The following is a 22,199-nucleotide window of genomic DNA, read 5'->3' as shown; positions in this document are numbered from 1 at the left end:
GGCTGATCGTCCTCGTCCTTGGAGGCTGTGCCTTCATCCGGAGTCCGTTCCTTTCATTTGTGGCTAGCGGGCCGCCCGAGGGACGGACCCTGTCTTGTTGAGCTGTTCCCCGGCTGGTGGACGTTCGGAGTGTTTCCGCTTTTTGGCTGTTGCGAATAGTGTGGCTGGAGCATTTGCGGGTCTATCTGTGTGGACGTCTTGTCATTTTTTGTGGGGAGATTCTTAGGAGCCGAACTGCTGTGTTGTGTGATAAGCTTATGTTTAACTTTTTAAGAAACTGCTCAGTTGGTTTCCAAAGTGTATGTAGTGCTTGGCCATGGCCACCAGCAGTGTGCGAGGGTTCCAGAAGCTCTGTATGCCCGTGGACACACACCTGTCGGTGTTTTTTTTTTTTTTTTATTAGAGCCATCCCAGCAGACGTGACATGGTGTCTGATTTTGGTTTTAATTTGCATTTCCGTCACGACTAGTGAAGTTGAGCATTTTTGCCGATTCTTAGTAGCCTTTTGTATATCTTCTTTAGTGAAATGTTTATTCAGAAATTTGGTCCTTTTCTTTTTTGATTTTTTTTTAAATGTTTGTTTATTTTTGAGAGAGACAGAGCACAAGTGGGGAAGGGGCAGAGAGAGGGAGAGAGACAGAGAGAGAGAGAGAGAGAGGGAGAGAATCCAAAGCAGGCTTCGGGCTCAGAGCTGTCAGCACAGAACCTGACATGGGGCTTGAACTCAGGAACCGTGAGATCATGACCGGAGCCGAAGTCACATGCTTAACTGATTGAGCCACCTAGCCACCTTGCCCTTTTTTTTTTTTTTTTTTTAAGTTTATTATTTTTTGAGAGAGACAGTGCCCCCATGTGTGCATGAGTGAGGGAGAGTCAGAGAGAGAGAGAGAGAGACAGAGAGAGAAAATATCCAAAGCAGGCTCTGTGCTGTCAGAACGGAGCCCGATGTGGGGCTTGAACTGTTGAACAGAGAGCATGACCTGAGCCACAATCAAGAAACGAACGCTTAACCGACTGAGCCACACAAGAGTTCCTGTTTTGCCCTTTTTTAAATTAGATTGTCATTGAGTTATAAGAGTTCATTGTATTTTCTGATACCTGTCCTTTCTCAGATCCACGATTTGCAAATATTTTTTTCTAATCTTTGGCGGTCTTTGATTTTCTGAATGCTGTCTTTTGGAGTACAGACATTTTTAATTTTTTTTTTTAATGTTTATTTATTTTGGGACAGAGAGAGACAGAGCATGAACGGGGGAGGGGCAGAGAGAGAGGGAGACACAGAATCGGAAACAGGCTCCAGGCTCTGAGCCATCAGCCCAGAGCCCGACGCCGGGCTCGAACTCACGGATCGCGAGATCGTGACCTGAGCTGAAGTTGGACGCTTAACCGACTGAGCCACCCAGGCGCCCCAAATGTTCATTTATTTCTGAGTGCTAGACAGACAGAGCATGAGCAGGGGAGGGGCAGAGAGAGAGGGAGACACAGAATCGGAAACAGGCTCCAGGCTCTGAGCCATTAGCCCAGAGCCTGATGCGGGGCTTGAACTCACGGACCGCGAGATCGTGACCTGAGCTGAAGTCGGATGCTCAACCGACTGAGCCACCCAGGCGCCCCCAAACATTTTTAATTTTGATGAAGTCTCATTATTAATTTTTTTACTTTTGGGTGGTGCTGTTGATATTGTATCCAGGATCTCTTTGTTCAGCCCAAGTTCATTGTAGTTGTTTGGTGGTGCATTTACCTGATGATTAGTACTTTTTATGTGTTTATTGATGATTGGACTGCTTCTGAGTTACATGTTCAGCTGCGTTTACTTTGACATTTAAGAGGTATAGCCAAAAACATGACTAAAACACGAATTGGAATGGTGCTAGGAAAAAATGTGCATTCTATTTTGTATTTTATGCCATATACCTTAGTTTCCTAGGGCTGTTGTAACAGATTATCGGAAACCTGCTAGCTTAAAACCATGGAAATCTGTTCTCCTGCAGTTCTGGAGACCGGAAGTGGAAAAGCGAGGTGCTGTAGGCCGTGCTCCCTCCTGCGGCTCCTGGGGAAGACCCTTCCTGCCTCTGCACGCTGCCAGCAGCCCCTGGCATCCCTTGGCTCGTAGCTGCGCCGCTCTCGTCTCTGTCTTGTGTCCACCTTGTCTCGTGTGGTTTGTCTCTCTCTGCATTTGCTCCCCTGTCTCTTATCGGGACGCGTGTCGTGGGATGTAGCGCCCACCCGGATGATCTGGGGTGGTCTCATTTGGGATCCTGAACTTCATTCCATCTACAAATCCTTTTTCCAAGTAAGATCCCAGCCGCAGGTTTAGGGGTTCGGGAGGTGGACAGGTCATTGGGGGGCCGAGTTCGTTCCCTGCCGCAGTGTCTGCGTTGGCATCCGGGCGCACATCAGCCAACATCCCTCGCGCTTCCCTGGTTGTGTAACGCGGCCTCGGTCATAGAGGTTTGTCTTTGTCGGTCTCTTGACCAGGGGAATGATTCCTCGGCATCTGGGATTTGGGGCTCTAGATGTTGGCACGAGGTGGGATGGTCTCTTAGAAAAAGTGAGCATTTTTGGTAATGTCTCTCTCCTTTATTATTTTCTCCTGGGCGGTCAGTGCCTTTATTTAGCTTCTTGTGCTCGTGTTCCGTGGTGTTTTGTTCCTTCATGTTCTTTTAGGTCCTTGTTTGCAAAATTTTAAAGAAAGTGAGCAGAGAAATTATGAGGAAACTGACAACAGGTTTAGACCTTGGTTTCACTGGGAACTGTTGTAAGTTTGGAATGTTTCTTGTTTTCAACAGATCTGTTTAGCTTTCAGAAGTAATTGTGTACATTTTAGAGCTAAAATTTTAGGTAGAGCCTTGGAACTAATAATAACCTTTTCAGGTAGTGATTTTTACTAGCTTCACAGCTCCCCATTTACGGGCACTTTTGGATCCGTGGATCAGTTAGTAGGTTTCTAAGTGTGGAGGTGAAAATAGGATAGGCCGTCGGGTCATTTTGAAGGTGAAGACGCCAGGGCGGGTTCGGCTGTGCCCGACAAGGGTCCCTCAGTATTTGATGGCACAGCGAGGATCGGCCTCCTCCCATGCCACGACTTTACCAAGTAGGTGGGGAGGCAGACACCGTCTGCCCACACTGAGGGGGGACTTGTCTCTAAAATTACCCCTCAGAGAAATCCTTTGCCATAGAGTTAAGTAAAATAAAAATCTCGCTTCCTAAGTCTCAGAACCGAGTAAGTCAGCCACGTTAGAAATCCTCAGTGTGATCTTATCCATTCTAAAGTTGCATTCATAGCCTGGGAGCATATTCTGACCCCCAGCACTTGGCGTTAATCTCTGCTGCAGGGTGCCCTGTGCTGCGGGGGCCCTGGCTGTCTGGTGTGGGGTTGGGCTCACAGCGGTGATGTGTGCAGGTGCATCCATGAACACAGACCCCAGCCCTCGTAGAGCCTACATTCCGGCAAGAGGAGGTAGACAGTACGCATGTGTAGTAAATTATGTAACTGTTGATAAGTGCTGTGGGAAAAAAGAAAAGGGGAAGAGAAGTGGGAGAACTGTAGCATTTCAACTTTTTATTGCAAGTATGGAGACTTGCAAATGTGTACAAAAGTAGTAAGAACAGGGTAAAGGAACCCCGCGAACCTGTCACCCAACTTCAGCAGTTGGACGGATTGGCCAGTCTTGCACGTCCAAACCCCCATCCCCCTAATCCCGTGTTATTTCCGAAGCAAATCCCAAGTGTATACACTTATCCGTAAGTGTATGTGTTATGGACCAAAGGTTTGGCTCCCCTCCCCGCAGTTCCTAGGTGGGAGCCCCGCTCCCCAGTGTGGCAGTATTGCGAGACGGGGGTCTTTGGGTGGTGAGCGGGTTAGGAGGGGATGTAGGCCCCGGGGATGGAGTCAGAGGCCTATGAGAAGAGGGCGAGCACGCGCCCTCCCTCCTCCTGCACGGCAAGGAAAGGCCACTGAGCACCAGGATGGGCGAGGCACCAACCAGGAAGAAATCAGGCACCTGGCACTGAATGGCCAGCATCTTGATCTTGGACTTCCGGGCTCCAAACTGGGAGAAAACAACTCCTGGCGTGGTACTTTGTCCTGGCAGCCGGAGCGAAGACAGCGTGTGCCTTTCAAGACAGCATATCTCTGAAAGACCGGGACTTTTATTTTTTGAAGTTTATTTACTTATTTTGAGAAAGAGAGAGAACGAGCTGGGGAGGGACAGAGAAGGAGAGAGAGAATCCCAGGCCGGCTCCGTGCTCTGTGCTGAGCCCAACTCAGGTCTCCATCTCATGACTGTGAGATCATGGCCTGAGCTGAAGTCAGATGCTTAACTGACTGAGCCGCCCAGGCGCCCCAGTGTTTACATTTTCAATGTCTTTTTTTTTTTTTTTTTTTTTTTAAATCTTTGAATTAATTAGTATACCAGTAGGGTTTTTTTGTTTTTTTTTTTTAATTTTTTTTTTTTTCAACGTTTATTCATTTTTGGGACAGAGAGAGACAGAGCATGAACGGGGGAGGGGCAGAGAGAGAGGGAGACACAGAATCGGAAACAGGCTCCAGGCTCTGAGCCATCAGCCCAGAGCCCGACGCGGGGCTCGAACTCACGGACCGCGAGATCGTGACCTGGCTGAAGTCGGACGCCTAACCGACTGCGCCACCCAGGCGCCCCGTCCAGTAGGGTTTTGAGCTCAATGCTCTTCTGGTCTGTCTTCAGATCCCGGTTTCCCTCTATCTCTCTTTTGAGGTTTAATTAACTGCTCTCTCTTCCAATTTTCTTTCTTCCCCCCGATCTGTGGGTACTTGGGGATGAGAGAGGTAGACCGAGAGCTGCATCAGAATCCCCTAGAGGGCTTCTTAGAACCTGACCCCGGGCTCCACCCTAATTTCTGACTCAGCGGGTCAGGGGTGGGCCTGGGAACGGGCATGTCTAACAAACACCTTGGTGATGGGGCTGCTGCAGGCCCAGGGAGCCACTGAACGCAGTCTCTCTCACTCAGCGTCGACAGTGACTCGTGAACTCCGAGTTAAGACATTTTTTTTTTTTTTTTAATTTTTTTTTTTCAACGTTTATTTTTGGGACAGAGAGAGACAGAACATGAACGGGGGAGGGGCAGAGAGAGAGGGAGACACAGAATCGGAAACAGGCTCCAGGCTCTGAGCCTTCAGCCCAGAGCCTGACGCGGGGCTCGAACTCACGGACCGCGAGATCGTGACCTGGCCGAAGTCGGACGCTTAACCGACTGCGCCACCCAGGCGCCCCAAGACATTTTTAACAGCTCTCTGATGTTTGGATGTATCCCACTAGGAGCGCAGTCGGACTGCCTCCCTTGTCCGACTTCTTTCTTGGTGCTTATGCTGCCCACCGCGCATACATTTAACGTCATTTGTTGTATTCTTTTCTGACGTTTTTAGGGAAAGCTTTTTAGAAGTTTAACCTTGTTTTGTAATAATGTAAAATATTTACATGCTTTCAAAATCGTATCTTCCAAGCAAGGTATATGGACAAGAAGGCAGTGTGTACTTGGGTCCTCTCCACCCTGTCCCTTCCTTCTCCAAGTATTCTCCTTCCATAAAAAAAATTCATACGAATTTGTACTTCCCTTTCTTGGGTAGGAGATTGCAGACCACACACACACATTCCCCCCCTCGCTTTTTTTCTCAACATTTCCTGGAGATCTTTCCTGTTGGTGTTTTCAGTCCCGCAGAACTCTGTTATGTAGCCATTCCGTGGTTTGTTCTCCTTGGCCCCCATCCGGGGAGAGAAATGGTTTTGTATTTTGCTGTTTCATATAGTCCTGAATCAAACAGCTTTGTGCGTGTGTCTGTTGGGATAGATCCCTTCAGGGATTGCCGGGGCTACGGAAAACACGTGATTTTGCTAGATGTTGCCAAATTCCCCTCCATGATGGTGCGCCCTTTGGAAGCTACAGCTGGACCTCACTGAGAAGGTGGTCTTTGGGAACCCTAGGGGAAGAGCGGTTTTAGGAGCCCTTGTCTCCAAAGCCCCAGAGCAGGGGCGGGCCTGTGGCAGGCATGATCTCTTGAACTCGTAAATGCTGTGTGTGATTCAGACTGCTACAGTCATTTTGTATTTTCTTTTCTTTTTTTTTTTAACTAAAAAAAATTTTTTTAAGTTCATTTTGAGAGTGTGTGCATATGCAGAAGACGAGCGGGGGGGGGGGGGGAGCAGGGGGAGAATCCGAAGCGGAGCCCGACGTGGGACCCGAACCCACGAACCATGATTATGACCTGAGCCGAAATCAAGAGTTGGAGGCTTAACCTACTGAGCCACCTCTCCATATTTTCTTTATTTAAAAATATGGAAACCGACAAGGGCTAACTCTTCAGTGTCCTTTATTTAGATGCACTCATCCAGTCTTCTGTTTATGTTTCATCTCCTGAGTTTTAGGCCGTGTTCGATCCGTGAATGCCAGAGAAGGGGACTGTTGTCCTGGATAGAATTGTTTACTCGAACCTTTTGGCGCTCTTGGCGTGTGCTAAATTGTCTTCGTGTCAAAAAGGAAGGCGACTTTGGGGCTTTATATCTTGTGCGTAGTCTCTGCGTATTGGCTGTGGTTCCTTTCCTGCTTTCTCCCGCGGCACACAACTTGATTACTGCCAGCGTAGATTGTACTTTTCCCCTTTGATCACACCCGGGGTAGTAACTGTTCTAGAGACCGGCTGCTGGGGGAGAGAAGAGCAGCGTGGAGAGCGGCCACGTGCACATGTCACAGCGGTGAGAGCGGGGTGCAGTGGGTGTACCTTGAACTCCAGTGCTGGAGGGGCAGGATACACGACTCGGGATTTAACATCTGTATTTTGGCAGGAGAGCGGACGACCCGACAAGGGAGCTCTCTATCATCCCCATCATGTTGACTGTGGGAAATTGCTTTTCTTTACTCTTGGCCTCTGGTGCAGCGCTGTGGGAGGGAGGGCTCACTTGCTTCCCAAGCATGCGCCTCGCGATGAAGGGAGGGCAGAGTTTATACGCCGAAGCGAGGGGTCAGTTGCCCATCTTACAGGACAGACTACACCTGGGTTTCTGCTTCTAGAATCTGAATGACTTCTGGATCTTCTTTGTTTTTTCTCATTAACCTCACTCCCCACTTCCAATCCCCAAATGTGAAAACCTTGTACGTGCAGATACTCGGGGAGGACCACGGGGGAGGGTTTCTATATCCTGTGACTATGCATCTGACATTAGGTTTCCCCACGAAAGAGCTACCGGTTTGAAGCATTCATTAATTTTCATTACTGTGCCGACATGGTACAGGAAGTGTAGCAAATATGCTTTACACATGATTGAACGGGCTGGCGGGACCTCCCCGCTTGTGACCTTGGACGTTTTTATCGTCCGTTTGAAAGTCCGTTCTCCCAAAAGCTGTTGAGCAACGGAGTCATGTATGGTCTGTGGGCAAGTACGTGCGGTGTTCGGGTCACTGACGGTGCTCTCTCTTCAGCCCCCCGTTTTCAGACGGGAACACGCTGCCGGCTGCTGAACCGTAGCTTGCGTTCGTTAACCGCAAACCCGAAGAGTGGTTCTTTCTGAAGATTTTTCTATAAGGCGAAGGCTGGATACGTTATATATTTCCTTTGACGTATTTGTTCAAAGGTAGAATCATTGAATCCCTCGCTTGGAAGGGCCTCGAAATTGGTCGTCCGTCCCTAGGCCAGGCACCCCACAGCTGGCAGCCTCCAGTATCCCGGCCAGGAGGTCCTCAGAGCGGGGACACCCAGGCCTCCAAACGCAGGTTCCTCGGTCTCTCACCGGCACTCGTTCACGTTGAGTTACAACCCGTCCGTCTTGGCCACCCGTCCGTGCGGGAACCTGTGGAGTCCCGCAGGCTAAGTCTAATGCTTTTAAGATAAGACATTGCCTGTTAGATTGTCGAGGACACCCACTTTGCTAACAGGCTAAAATAATCTGGACGTCTTCAAGAGCTTGAGATCAAGTGAGTGGAGTGTTTTATTGGAGAAGTTACTATTTCCCTTTACTAAGATTATACTAAAGAATTTGAAGAAAAATTATACTGTATGAGAAATTTGTATCAACAGATATTTAAAAGCTTTATTTAAGATCTTTTACCCAACATCAATCTGCAACTAAAAATACTGAGCCTGAAAATACACGTATTAATTATGAGGGAAGCTACCCATCAGCTGCAAATTGGCTGAACCTTTTGTTTTTCTCTGCAACTCTCTCATGGTTATAGTGTCCCGATCCTTTTATACTTCTGTGTTAAGATTTCATAGCTTTGCATGTTTAAGGGCTGGTAACTGGTAAGCAAATGACAGAAATGTTCACTGTTGAGGGAAGGGAAGGTCTCCTGGAACCTGTATCTTCAGCCAAGCAGCATCGACAGAGCCTGTCTGCAGATTAATCAGCACACAATAAAATTAAGAAATAGAGACGCAACCCAGAGCCGTAGAGAAGAGTGTTGAGTGCAGAGCCAGGCTGCCTGGAGGTGAGTCAGTCCCAGCTTTGAGGCTTATTGGTTGCTTGACCTTGGGCAGGTTAGGGAGATGCACCTGCTCGGGCCTCAGTTTCCATTTGCGGAGCGGCCTCCTCTCCTCGGGCCGGCTTGCGAGTGCAGAGCGCGTGTGCCCAGTGCTGAGGGTGTCCCCGGTGCACTGTGCTGTGTTTGGACAGTAAATGGACGGCCCCTCTCTGACTCCTTGTAGCCAGCTCTCACCTGGTGCCAAACCGCCTGTAGCTTAGCAAGCCCTCCTAGAACCTCAGAAGAAAGGTATTATGCAAAATTTGTCGTTGTTGCAAATTAAGTGCTTTAATTTTTCTTGTGGTGTTGTAACAAATTGTATAGACTCAGTGCCTTAAAAGAACACAATATATTATTTTAGAGTCGTGGAGGTCAGAAGTCTGAAATGGGTCTCATTGGGCTAAAATCAGGGGGCCGCCGGGCTGATTCCTTCTGGAGGCTCCAGGGGAGAATCCGTTGCCTTGTCCTTTTCCGGCGTCTAGAGGCTGCCCACGTTGTTCGGCTCACGGCCCTTCCTCCGCCTTCAGAGGCAACAGTGACCAGTTGGGTCCTTCTCAGGATGCCACCTCTTTGCTTCTGGCCCTGCTGCCTCCCTCCTCCCCCATTGAATTACTCTCCTGTGAGCACCTTGGCCCTCCCGGAGGATCCGGGGATAATCTCTTTGTTTAAGATCACCCGAGGAGCAGCCCTGTCGAGCTGCACCCTTGCCGTGTGAGGGAACGTATTCACAGGTGGAGGAAGGCAGGACCGTGACGTAGATTCCGAAATGCCCTTCCCACGTGTCTCGGGGGAAAAAAAAATCATGAGAAGTAATAGTTCTACAAGTGTGAAAACCCTGTGTCCTTCCCAACTGAAAGTAACTTTTAATTTAGCCTTGTGTTTCCCCTGAGGCATAATTTATAGCTGTCAAGTACTCAAACCACATTTGGTAATTTATGCTACTTTTTCTGTAGACCGTTTAGTGCCAAATTCAATCCTCCTGTCATAATTGAGTCCTAAAATCGTTTGAAAGTTGTTGCATAAACATCGTAGGAACATCAGATTTATAGCTTTTTGAAGGTAGGTACGGGCGTTTTTCTTTTAGGTTAAAGAGAATACCTTTATGTTATTTTAGTTGAGACATCCCATATTCCTGAAATGCAGAAAGCAAACACCCCTGTGATCTTGTCCCTCAGATAGAACCCCTTTGGACGGTTTGCTTTGGACGGAGACTTCCAGGGGGTAAAGTGCCAGTCGTTGGCCTTGTTTGAGGCATTTTTGCACAAAGCAGGGCATCCTGACGTCCTCTAGTCTGTAAGTGTCAACCTAACGTTGATTCTGTTCCAGCTGTTGTCCACTGTTACGAATGAAAACTCTGGGGGCGCCTGGGTGGCTCAGTTGGTTAAGTGTTTGACTCTTGGTTTCGGCTCAGGTCATGACCTCACCTCTTTCTCGAAAGAAAGAAAGAGAGAAAGAGAAAGAAAGAGAGAGAGAGAGAGAAAGAGAGAAAGAAAGAAAGAAAGAAAGAAAGAAAGAAAGAAAGAAAGAAAGAAAGAGAAAGAAAGGAAGAAAGAATTCAGGATCTGAGTCTCAAAAATTTGGACACTAAATAACTTGGTGACTTTGTAGTTGTAGTGGACCTAAGATCAAGGCTTTGTGCTCAACGTGATTGAAGGTGAATGTCGTATGGCTCTTCTGGTTGCTGTAGGACAAATGGTCTAGGGTTGTGCGGGCAGCTTGTGGCTGGCCTGGTGCTCGCGTGGTGTCAGGTGGGGGGTGGGGCATCTGGGCCTGCTGTTAAGCTCTGGTTAGACTCTCATCTCAGTGACAGCATCTTGGGTCAGAAAAGACTGTAGCCGACAGGTTTCTATTTTTAGTTGTGATCGACTTCTTTGAAGATTAGAGCTGTTTCAAAAATAGCTGTTTTCCTACTGTTGGTGATCTAAAATCGAAGTGATACATCTGTTTCTGAAGTCATATTTTGTAAATTGGACACGTTAGTGTCTTTTTAATGTTGGTATAAGTTCCTAATTACTTTCTCTGCAATTGAGTTCCCAAGCCCTTCTGTTTTAAAGGTCTGAGAAAAATGTTGAGTTTGTTGAAAAAGACCCATTTATGCTTAAATCACTGAAGTCATATTTTTTAATTCTTTTTCACTCTGTGTTTAGTTAGTTCCTATCTGCTTTTAGCATAAAAACTTTTGAATAACATGATTAATACATATAAATATATACTTGTAAACATTTCGGAATACGGTAATAGTTCAGGAAATAATGAAGGTCTGGCCAGTCATCTGACAGCATGTAACAGAAAATCCGGTTAACTACTGGCATAAGTAATAAGAAGACAGGTTCATATAATCAGAAACCTGGGACTCTGCCTGCCTTTGTTAGGGGTGTCCGAGCTGGACTTTGCTCAGCGGGTCTGGGCGGCGCCCCAGGTGGTTACAGCCCTGTCTTCAGAGCAAGGTGACTGTCCCAATGTTTCCCTTCACGTTTGAGTGGCTCCTGTGTCTATGCACCTCTCCCCCCTCCTGCCAGGGTCCCGCCGGCAAGGCAGTAGCCGGCGCAGAGGGTGACTTGTGGTCCGCAGCCCCCTGGAGCCGCCTATGGGTGTGGGGGCCACTGTGTACTCCCTAGTCCTCCTATCTCCACGTGTCCCCTGGAGTGACGAGAGCGGGGTCATACGTGTAGTCACACATGCGGGGAGAGAGGTTTATGTTAATGGGATTATGCTTTGAATTACCCTTAGTAATTATTTTGAAGTCTCCCCTTTCCCACCCTCTCCCTCTCTCTCCCTCTCTCTCCCTCTCTCTCCCTCTCTCTCCCTCTCTCTCCCTCTCTCTCCCTCTCTCTCCCTCTCTCTCCCTCTCTCTTCCTCCCTTTCCCTCCCTCCCCCGTCCCCCTCCCCCCCTGACACACACACACACACACACACACACACACACACACACACACAGGGATCTTAGTTGTTGCAATAAATACTTTGACTTTACTTTTTTTAATAGGGTTCTCAGGGTGGAAAAGTAAACAGGACAATTTCCTGAACAGGGTTCTCTAAACTTGAGCACATCACTCTTAAGCCTCATTTTTGCTTTTAGTAGCTACTTAAAAACATTTTTTTTAATGTTTTATTTATTTATTTTTTATTAAAATAATTTTTTTAACGTTTATTTTTGAGAGACAGAGACAGAGTGCAAGTGAAGGAGGGGAAGACAGAGGGAGACATAGAATCTGAAGCAGGCTTCAGGCTCCGAGCTGTCAGCACAGAGCCCGACGTGGGGCTTGAACTCACGGACTGCTGAGATCACGACCTGAGTCGAAGTCGGCCCTCAACCGGCTGAGCCCCCCAGGTGCCCCCGTAGCTACTTTCAAAGAACTGAATCCTTGGTGTTTCTCCCTCTGTCGCCCATGGGATTAAAGTTGAAACATCAGCTTGGACGTTCTGTCTTACCATTCAGACCTCAAAGCTCTAAGGACTTTTCTACTTTGTGGCTATTTTGGGGACTCTACAAAGTATGTGTTGCTAATTACTTATCACATTAGCTGAGATTGCATTCTTTAAGAGTTTTAGCTTCAACTCCTATCTTTCCCTTTTCGTGCTCCGACTCTCCAGAGCCCATTTTCAGGGGGCATCGCAGGTTTTCATAACCCTCGATCTGAAGGTGGAAGAGAATTACGATAATAGGTGTGTATTCTGGAACATCATGGTAGCTTTTCTCTATTCTGATTCCACAGTGTAGATAGAGCCTCAGTGGGTTAGAAGAATTTGGTCTCCAAATGTAAATTGGGGGGCACGGTTCTGTCTGCTCGGGCTGCCTTTGTGGCTGAAGCAACCGAAACTTGCAGTTCTGGAGGCCGGGAGTCCAAGATCAAGGTCTCAGTAGGGTCTGCTGCTGAGACTTTCCCTTCTTGCCATGTAGACAGCTGTCTTCTCTCTGTCCTCCCACAATCTTGTCACATCCCTGCTGTCTCTCTCTGTGTGTTCACATTTTCTTTTCTTAGAAGGGCACCAGTCAGATGGGATCAGGGCCCGAAGACCTTAAAGACGTCATTTAACGTAATTGCCTCTTCAGAGACCTGATCTCCAAATACAGTCCCATTCAGAGCCACTGGGGTTAGCACTTCAACGTGACTTTTGTGGGGGGACACAGTTCAGTTCAGAACAGGCACTGAGGTCAGCCGGTCACATTTAAGCCCATAGTTACTGTGCTGGTTGACCTGTAATCTTTTAAAATTAAATTTGGGACACAAATTAAAGATTTATTCCATGAGAGAATTCAAGAAAATTACAGTCTCCATTTACATGAGTTTTGCTGTTAGGATTTTCCTGGGAGCTCGCTTGGTGGGGGGGGGGGCATAAGGGGCGTTTCATTGTTCTGCTCTGTGTCCACATGTATGTCCACTGGAGGCTCTGGGACGAGGATGGACGAACACCAGTGAGACAGGGGACAGCTTCCGTGTGGTTGCCCTTACTGCCATGTTAGCACAAGAGTGGTAATTTTTGTACATTAATCTTGGAACCTTCTAGAGAGACAGTAGGAATGGCAGTCCACGGTAAGGAATGTGACGCTAACCGAATATTTTCTTACTTTAATGATTTCTAAGGTGGCTTCCAACTGAACGTAAAACATAAAAATTGTTTTTATTTTAACAAAAAATGTAGTAGGAGGAACCCAAAATACTTTGTGTCAGGCCTCGTTCAAGGTTATTTGTGTGGCCACAGCCCTCGGTATTATTTTCCTACTTTGCAGATGGTCCTCGGAGGCACAGGAGGGTGGCGGCGTCCCCCGGCTGACTCAGCTGGTTAGGTAGGTGGCGTTGGTGAGGAGCCGGGGCCGGGCGGTCAGGCTGTCAGCACTCGTGTGTCCGGTCCCCTCGCCCCCGCCCCTGATGCTCCGCTGCCCGGAAACACCGCTCCGCTCAGCGGGGACTTGATACCGTTCTGTGGTTTGGGGGAGGTGTTTTGTTTGGTCTCGTCTTGTTTTTTTTAATGTTCACGATAGCAAAACAAGCAACTGTGTTAATGGCCCGCATCAATTCCCAATGATTTCCTTAAGATCAATACGAAAGCAATTTGGATAATGGTTTTGCTTCAAGTTTGAGGATCCTCGAGCGTAAGAGTTTGAGTCATCTACGTTAAAAGGTTCTGTTTTAGCTTAGGAATGATGTGGTCGTGCTATGATTTAATGAGAGCTAATGGACTTCCCGTTGCGTTAGGGCTAAGATGACAGAGCCGAGTTAAGCCCGAGCGTGCGGCCCAAAGTCGGGCACCCGGTTCATAACTAGGCCCCGCCCGCAGCCCCGTGGCCCGAGCGCCTCGGCCTCTCACGTGCGTGCCGCCTGCCTGTCACCTTCCCGGTCGGTGAGGTCGGGTGCTTGCCGGCCTGAGCGGTCAGTGAGGCCCGCCGGGTGTGGTGTGTGTCACGTGCATGGACAGTGTGCTGTACGTCTTAGCTCCTGCCAGCGTGTCGATGCATATCGAGTCTGTTTCAGTGAACAAATTCGTGTTCACTTCTCGGGGTTTCCTTTTCTGCACGGCGTTTGTGGCTGGTCTCACAAAGTCAAGGAAAGCGATGGCTGTGGATCACGGACTCGGGAGGCAGCTGGAGGGAGCCAGCTCCCTCTCTCCTGAGCTCCGTGGCCTTGGGCAGGGCGCTCCGCTTTTCTGATCCTCATTCTCTGCGTGGGGAAAGGGGTCCCTGCCTCGTGGAGGTGCCGTAAGGGAGAAGCTGGGTTACGGGTGTCAGGTGAGATCGGTTATTTATTTACTCGTTTTTTATTTTTGGGATCAGTATTTAAAGGTATAGAATGATCTTGTTTTGTGGTGTCATTTTGCTAAATATAAAACTGTCTACAGTTAGCAACTCAATAAATTCCAGAGCCCATGTTGCCCGTTTTCACCTAAAAATGTTGTAACTGCCTTTCTCTTTATTCCTGTTGTAGGTGCTGGGGATCAGAATTTATTTACTTCTATTTATCCAACGCTTTCCCAGCAGCTTCCGAGGGAACCGATGGAATGGAGAAGGTGTGGCCTGTTTGTTTTTTTTGGCTTTATCTCCCTCTTCACTTTTTAGACATTTCTATGAGCAAGTGAGGTAGTCAAAGTTAAAGCCTAAGTTCTAAAGTGTATTGGAACGAAACCGAACATGTCACAAAATCTCTTGGCCTCGCTCTTTAAGGAGTGTGTTGGCTTTGTTACCGAGACATAGGGTGGTAGAAACAAGACTGATCTTTTGAGTTCAGGGCCCTCTTTTATAGGAATGACGTGCGTGCTTCTTCCTGGTGGCTCAGAGTGTCTTAAAGACACAGGCATTTTGGAAACGAGACCTGCGCTCTGACCCCACACGGAAACAGAAGGTGTCGCCTTCACCTGTGCTCTCAGCAGGACTGCTCTCCTCCCTGAGCTCCTGTGCTCTTCTCTGAAGGATGAGCGAGTATATGGAAAATGTTACATAAAAATTGGGGGGAAACCAGATCAGCCGTCCCGTTTTCCCTTTCCTGTGTATTGTTCATCTCATGACTTCGTCGGAGAAATGGTTGGCGTTTGAATTATCTCATTGGGAAACTTCTTTCTGCTGAGATGAGATATATTATTTCTGGAAGATGCTTGGATTTTGACTTGCTAGTTCAGGTAATCTGCTTTTAACTGGTTGTCACTCACACTCACGTAGTCCCGGTTGTCACTGTCACTGCATTATTTCTTACTGACCAGAGTGTGTGTTCCCTGACACCATGTAGATGAATGTGGCTTTCTGGGTGTCGCTCACCAGGGCTCTCTGCGGGCTCTGGGCTCGTGTCTGTGTCCGACTGTAGCATTAGAAGGAAATGTGTTACTAAATTTAAAGTAAAGAGCAGATAGAAAATGGGAGAATTGTTCACCATCTGAGGAGGCCCAGCGCCGTCCATGAGAGAAATGATTCGGCGGAGGAGGAATTCGTATCTGGAGAAGATTTCTAATACACGTTATTTCAACATCCAGAAAGATAAAAGAGGTGTGTCCGCGAAGCAAGAAAAGGGGTTAGGAGGAGACAAGGTGAAACTGTGTAGATTCAGCGTGTGCTCATCTCTTCGTGTTCCCGAGCTTCCCTGAGCCGGAGGAAAGGGCTGAGGAGGCGGGAGGGCGCAGGCACGGAGCCGGGCGGGGGGGACGCAGCGGAGACTCCACACCTTCCCGGGGAAGGAAGAGAGACGGAGGCCTCGGGAGAGAAGGCCGAGCCCGTGTGTCTGCAGAGGCGGCTCCCAGGGAAGCAGGTGACCGGGCCTAGGACGGCAGCGGGCGAAGGCAAGGGCGCGCTGGAAGGGGGCAGGCGGGGCGCGGGCAGGGAGCGGTCGCCCCCCTCTGCGGTACAGAGGACGCCCACCTCTGCTGACGAGGCACCGCGGAGCGGGGAGAAGTGCCATTCTGGCAGCGGCCGGTCGGGATCTGAACAGGTGCAGCCACGTCGTGGCGGAGCTCGGGCCCCACCCCTGCTCCCCAGGCAGGAGAGTGGAGAATTCCTCGGGACGGGCCGATGGCCCCAGGAAAAGTCCTAGCGTGCTCCCACGTGCTCCCACGGTGCCTTCCCGATTGGAGCAGGAGGCCTCCTGAGGGCCGTGAGCCGGGGAAAGGGACTGCCGGGCTAGCTGAGGCTTGACCGTGTGGGTGGCACTCGGGTTTGCGGCTCTGCCGGAGAGCTTGGGAAGGATTAGAAATGGTGACCGTGGGCTGGGGAAATGAAGAATGCCGCAAGACCACGGGCACGTCACTGAGCTGCTGTAGCCCGAGTGTGTTGCTCAAGTGTGAGCAGTGGCGCACACTTAACGCTAGGGGAAGCAGGCGGCAGGGGTGGCAGTCGCCCGCAAGAGGGCCGTCGGGAGGGTGCGGGGCGCGCAAGAGGACGGACGGGCAGGCGGAGCATCTGTCACGGACGGTCAGACATCCTGTCTCAGAGCGTTCGAGGAGATACAGTGGGTTGAATTGTGGCCCCCAAAAGACAGGCCCATCTGGAAGCTGTGAGTGTGACTTTATTTGGAAGAAGGATCTTTACTCATCTGGAGTAGCGTGGGCCCTACGTCCAGTGACAGGTGTCCTGAGAAGACACAGGCACATAGGAGAAGTCCGCTGGGGGTGGAGGCAGCCGTTGGCCTGGTGGTCTGCCAGCTGAAGACCGCCACCGTTTGCTGGAAGGGAGGAGAGACCAGAACGCGGTCTCCCCCGGAGCTTCCAGAGGAAGCCAGCACTGCCAGCACCTTGGTTTCAAACTTCTGGCCTCCTGAGATGCGAGCGAGTTAATGTTGTGTTAAGCGTCTGGGTTTGTGCTAACGTGTGAGAGCAGCTCTAGGGAGCGAGCACAGCCGGGAGGCGGAGGAGGCTGGGCCAGGCAGCCGCTTGTCAGTGCGAGAGAGAGAAAGGCTTTTGGACACCATTTGACATGTTAAAGTAGGTACATGTGGCTCTGATGAAAATTTACAGGTAATTGAGTAGATCTTGGATCTAAGCTTGAAGCCGGAACTTTACTGGATGCAGTGAACAGGTGTGTGGTGGAGAGCCATCGGTGAGCCGGAGGACGGGGCTCTGTCGCCCCGCAGCTGGGGCTCAGTGCCGAGAGCACAGGTGCGGGGCCCAAGGACACGCCAAGATGTGGGGACAGCCACAGGTGTCGGAGCAGAGGCTAGAGAACCGGGGGCAGGCACCACGTTCCCCGAGGCAGATGAGAAGCTTGCTGGAGCCCACTGAAAGTCCAGTGGGGTGAAAGCCGTGCCGGGCAAACAGACGGACAAGGACACCAGTCTCTAACGACACTGCAAATGCAGCGGGGCAGACCGCGCTTCTCAAAGTACTCACAGAAGACACCTTTCAACCTCGAGTCTGTGTTAGTCAGACTCCAGTGTGGAACGGAAGACCGAGTCAGCGCCCCTGCCTGTGGGCCCGGCTGCCGTGGGACTGAGAAGGTTTGTCCCTCGAAGGGCTGGGAGCCAGCTGGGGCCAGGATCTGTCACTTCTGGCTGCACTAGGCCACACGTGTCTACTCCCGAGTGCCATTCAGATGTTGTGTTCGTTGCTTGCCATGACGTGGAGCCGGTTGGGAAAGAAAGAAAAACGATAGAAACGTTTTCAGACACGTGTGATCAGAAACCTTACCACCCTGAAGGAATAAAAGGACACGTCACAACAGGAAGGAAAACGAACCCAGAATTCGTAGGATGAAAGGCACAGCTGCCGGTAAATGAGTCAGAAACACATCTTCTGTTTCTCTGAAGTTAAGGTGTCAGCCCTTTTAAAAATTAAAAAATCTCAAACTTTAGAAGTGGGGAAGAAGCAGAGGGAAGAGAGTACTTGATGTATTCAGGGAGAAGAGAGACATTTACTCTAGTCTTTGAAGAAAAAAATGTATGCATATTAAAAAACGAAAATGTAACAAACAGGAGGACAGAAATAGATGGTGAAGCTTTCGAACCAGCAGAGAAAAAGGATGGAAGAAGAAAATTTGATTGGTTTCCCAAAGGACAGGAAGGAAGAGTGAGCCCGCACGTAGAAAATACACAAGGTCAGGCATCCGCATGGTCATGTTAAATGTGGTTAGTTTCAGTTTATTACACGTAGACTCTTTATTGAACAAAACGTACAAAATCCAGCTGTAGGATTTCTAGGGGTGGAAAATCCAAGTGTGGAGGAAAGATACCTGTAGCATGGTGGACTTTTCACAAGTGCAGTGACCTGGCACCCATGCCCTGATAGCCTTTCTTTGGGTGTCTGCAGCCTTCCGGGGCTTCTCTGTCCCTCCTCCCTGGGGGGTGGGGGGCAGCTCTCTGCCACCAGTCGTCCTCTGTTTTGGATAATACAGGTGATCACACAAGTATGTGTGTGGCTTCAAGCTTTCATATCTTCCAACTGCGCTTTTGGGAATCTCTTTTTTTTTACAGTAACTTCTTTTTATAGAGAAACTCTTAAGTAAAAACCGTTTTTCTCAGAAGTCTGTGTTGCAAAGAAGCCTGTGTGTGCCACTGAGTAAAAGGACAGACTTTATGGAGAGGGAGCTTTGATACGTAATTTTGAGCCTTGTTGAGATAATTTATGGCATCTTTTTGGACGGAATATTATCGCTGTAATTCAGGACTAATAGCATACGTGTACTTCCAAACTCACGGATGTGGTTACAGTTACTGTCGGATTTTTCCCTTTTCTTTCTGCTGAACATCCTTCGTTTTCCTCAGTGACGTTTTAAAAATTGTTTGTAGGTCCTATGGCCGCGCTCCAAAGATGATCCACCTGGAATCCAACTTCGTTCAATTCAAAGAGGAGCTGCTACCCAAAGATGGAAACAAAGCTCTGCTCACTTTCCCCTTTCTTCATATTTATTGGACGGAATGCTGTGTAAGTATTTCTGTAGGCAGAGAATTAGGAGACGATGCCTGGGAGTAGGATTCAGAACTCACGGGTCTAGCTTTTGTTCAGGCGGCTCTAATTAATCAAATTGACTTTTCAGCGTACTCTATTTTGGTGTGCTCTCTTCTCCGCTCCTCAGCCGAGTGTCTGGCTTTGTCCTTCCGTGTTTCTGCTCTGGTCCAGTGCGTCGCCCTCTTGGTCATCGCCAAGTACGGTCTTCTTGTGTTTGCAGATCTTGTGAGCCCCCCGCGCCCTCGTGGCCTCTAGGTATTGTTCATATTGACTCCGAGCTTCCTTTTCCAAACTCCCCACGTTCACTCTCAGGTGGTTACTTGACTTCGTAATCCTTGTTGGTCTCCCCTGCTGGCTTGTAGGCTTTCTGAGGGCGGGGGGCGGCCCTGCTTGCCCACCGCCGTGGTGCCCGTACAGCGGGAGCTCCACGACTACCCGAGTGACGCTCGACGTCACAGCCCTCACGTGTACTTTGCAGTCGTGTGTGTATGAGCCCAGAAGGAAGCTCGTCACTCTTGATAGAACTCTTGTGCCCTGAACTGAGGGGAGACCCTGTGGTCATTTCTTCCTGTCTGTTTCGGCTCTAATAAAACAAGCATTTCATGATACGTAGCACACACAGGTCATTCCACGTCGTGACAGTTTCACCTGCACGTGAGCACGCAGAGGTAGCGTTTTGTAATTACAAGAAAGGACTGGAAGCTTATGCCTGGACCCTTCTGCCTTCGCTGATTTTGCTTTGTAGCCTTTCCCAGTGGAGACAGTCGTGCGGGGTGGGCTTATACCTCCAGCAGTGAGCGTGACGTCCCGTGGGAGACGTCCACCGGGGAGCTCGTCAGAGATCAGCGCCCAGGGCTTTTTTTCGGGGTCTGGGCACGTGGACACCCTCTGCCTGCCTCGTACCAAAACTCTAGACTCCCAGAGGGCAAGCAGGTGTTCAGCACGGGCCATATTTGTCCATAGAGCCCGGGCCCCGTGGGGCCCTCCTGTCACGTGGTGGTGGGAACCATCCCACGATCCCTGTTCCCAGGCCTCAGCCAAGGGCCCACCCTGTGAGCAGGCCCACGGACGGCCGTGCCGGGCCCGCGGTGCTAACTGCCCCTTCTCTCCACGCCCGCTCGGTGGCAACGTTAGATTTGATCTTGTGGTCAAGGTTTCTCCATGCTGTAGTTAGTGTTTTCCCCTGCCACTAATAAGCTGTGTCTGGGGGGCCACGGAGACCACCGGATTATCTTGCCCCTCGTCCAGCTGTCCCGCTTAGGTTGAGCACCCAACAATAATTCCTCTGAACCGGTCTTCCTTGGGGCCGCAAACACACTCTGCCGAACGGATCAGCCGGTGTTCCACTCTAGGAAAGAGCCTCTGTGGACCTCTGTCTCATAAGGTGTGGTCATCAGGTATCCTTGCTTATCTCGCTGCTCAGGTCGTCCCAGATTTGGCCAGGGAGGGTCACTGTAGGCTGGCCCCTGTGTCCTTTTCAGGGACGTGTCTTGAACTTTCCAGCACAGCAAGGTATCCCGGGCTCTCCTGCCTTCGCTGTCCTTGTCCTGGAATCAGCCATTTCTTTGCAGAGCGAGCCCTCAGGCCTCTGGCAGTGAGGGCGTGTCGGTGCCTGGGGCCCTTGGGTGGGCAGAGCTAGGAAAGCGTGTGTCTGAGGGACCGTGGGCTGACACCCATGCCTCCGATTTGAGCCTCACCCGCGGGGCTCTTTGTTGCCGAGTCCCATGCCGTGTTTGCATCTCCCGTGGCTCTGGACAGCATCACCACGGTTGACACGTGCAGACACAGTTTCAGCATCGCTGTACCTGCGCGACAGCTAGAAACACAACTGCCGAGGCGTCCGAGACTATTCGCGGGCGGCTAACGGGTCCACGGCGTGTCTTCCTGCCTGGCCGGCAGACCAGGTGCCCGGACGTCTGACCCCGAGCGAGGGGCGTCTTTCTGCTTGTGTGAGTCCACTTTTGTGTCTTTGGAAGTGCTTTGTACTTTTCTTCATTATAGATTTTAATTGTTCCTTGTCAAATTTCTAAGACTTTCCTTTTTTTTGCTAACGTAAGTGGGGTTTTCTCCCTCATTGTATCTTCTAGTTGGTTTGTGTACGTGAAGGCTGTTGATCTTTTTCAACAAGGTTGATGTTAACCTTGATTTCTCTTATTGTTGGAGTTAGTTTTGTTGCTGATTCTCTCGGGCCCAAAGTCTGGGGCTTTTCCACGTATCCTATTGTGTCGTCTTCTCTTTCTCGGTTCTTATGCCTCTGGTTCGTTTTGTCTGTCTGGACCCGTTGTTGAGGAGTAGTGGAGGTCGTGGGCATCGTCGCCTGGTTCCTGACCTCAGTGGGCTGCCTGCGGTGTGTGCCCAGTAAGGAGGGAGCTGGCCCCACGACTCACGTAAACGTCCATGAGCACGTGAAGGGGCTTCCGTCCACTCCTGTTTTCCCAAGGATCTTCATTGGGAATGCGTCTCGCATTTTGGTAAAGGCTTTTTCAGACTCAACGGAGACAGTCATAGGGGTTTTTTCCTTTTAAATTTACGGATGTGTTGAATTGTATTCGTGGATTTCCTACTCTTGAGCCATACTTGCATTCCTGGTGTAAATAACACTTGGTCAAAGTATTGTTTTCTTAATGTGGCAGTAGTGTCTGTTGATTTAGGGTTTTTTGCGTCTGTGGTCACAAGTGATTGGTCTATAACTTCTTTGGTGCTATCTTTATCAGGTTTAGGTGGCAATACTGTACTCGCTTTGTCAATATGATTTGGAAGTTTTCACTTATTGTCTGTTTGTGAGACAATTTATGTGGCTCTGGGACTGTCTAGTCTCTCAGGTTTGGTGGAGTTCTCCCTTGACACCTTCTGGACCTGGCGCTTTCCTGTGGGATCGCTCTTTGATCGCTGTCTCGATCCCTTTTGTGGAAACGGGTCTGTTTCAGTCGCTTGTCAGTTTTGGTAAACTACCTTTTCCTTAGAAATTCTGCATTTCAATTAAGTTATAAAATTTAATTTCATTGGGGTGCGCCAAGTGGTCTTTTTTGGCTTTAAAATATGCTCTGTGGCGGGGTGCCTGGGTGGCTCAGTCGGTTGAGTGTCCGACTTGGGCTCAGGTCACGATCTCACGGTTTGTGGGTTTGAGCCCCGCGTCGGGCTCGCTGCTGTCAGTCTGTCAGTGCAGAGCCTGCCTCGCACCCTCTGTCCCCTTCTCTCTGCCCCTTCCCCACTTGCACTTTCCCAAAAATAAGTAAGTACCAAAAAAAAAAAAAAAAAAGAAAAGAAAAGAAAAGAAAAGAAAAAGAAGAAAATACGTTCTGTGGCAGCAGTTATTTCCCCATTGTTATTTCTTTGTATATTTGTACTTT

At 49.5% G+C, this 22,199-nt stretch overlaps 1 protein-coding gene across 5 annotated transcripts in view; it reads left to right on the top strand.

Annotated features, from left to right (window-relative positions):
• Window positions 1–22,199, top strand: part of TRAPPC10 (trafficking protein particle complex subunit 10) — an 87,095-nt gene that overhangs the window by 5,639 nt on the left and 59,257 nt on the right. For 2 of the 5 annotated variants that reach the window (XM_045501207.1, XM_045501206.1), the window contains exons 2-3: window positions 14,415–14,496; window positions 18,690–18,825. The exons of 1 other annotated variant lie outside the window; for it this stretch is intronic. In XM_045501207.1, coding sequence (XP_045357163.1) covers window positions 14,415–14,496; window positions 18,690–18,825 — 218 coding nt within the window. Of the gene's footprint in view, window positions 1–13,932; window positions 14,219–14,414; window positions 14,497–18,689; window positions 18,826–22,199 lie in introns of those variants that run through there. 2 more of the 5 variants (XM_045501209.1, XM_045501210.1) reach the window with 2 other exon arrangements.

Source organism: Leopardus geoffroyi, chromosome C2, assembly GCF_018350155.1.
Source record: "Leopardus geoffroyi isolate Oge1 chromosome C2, O.geoffroyi_Oge1_pat1.0, whole genome shotgun sequence".
NCBI lineage: Eukaryota > Metazoa > Chordata > Mammalia > Carnivora > Felidae > Leopardus > Leopardus geoffroyi.
The sequence above is the reverse complement of the archived record's forward strand: the minus strand, read 5'-3'. Positions and strand labels throughout refer to the sequence as shown.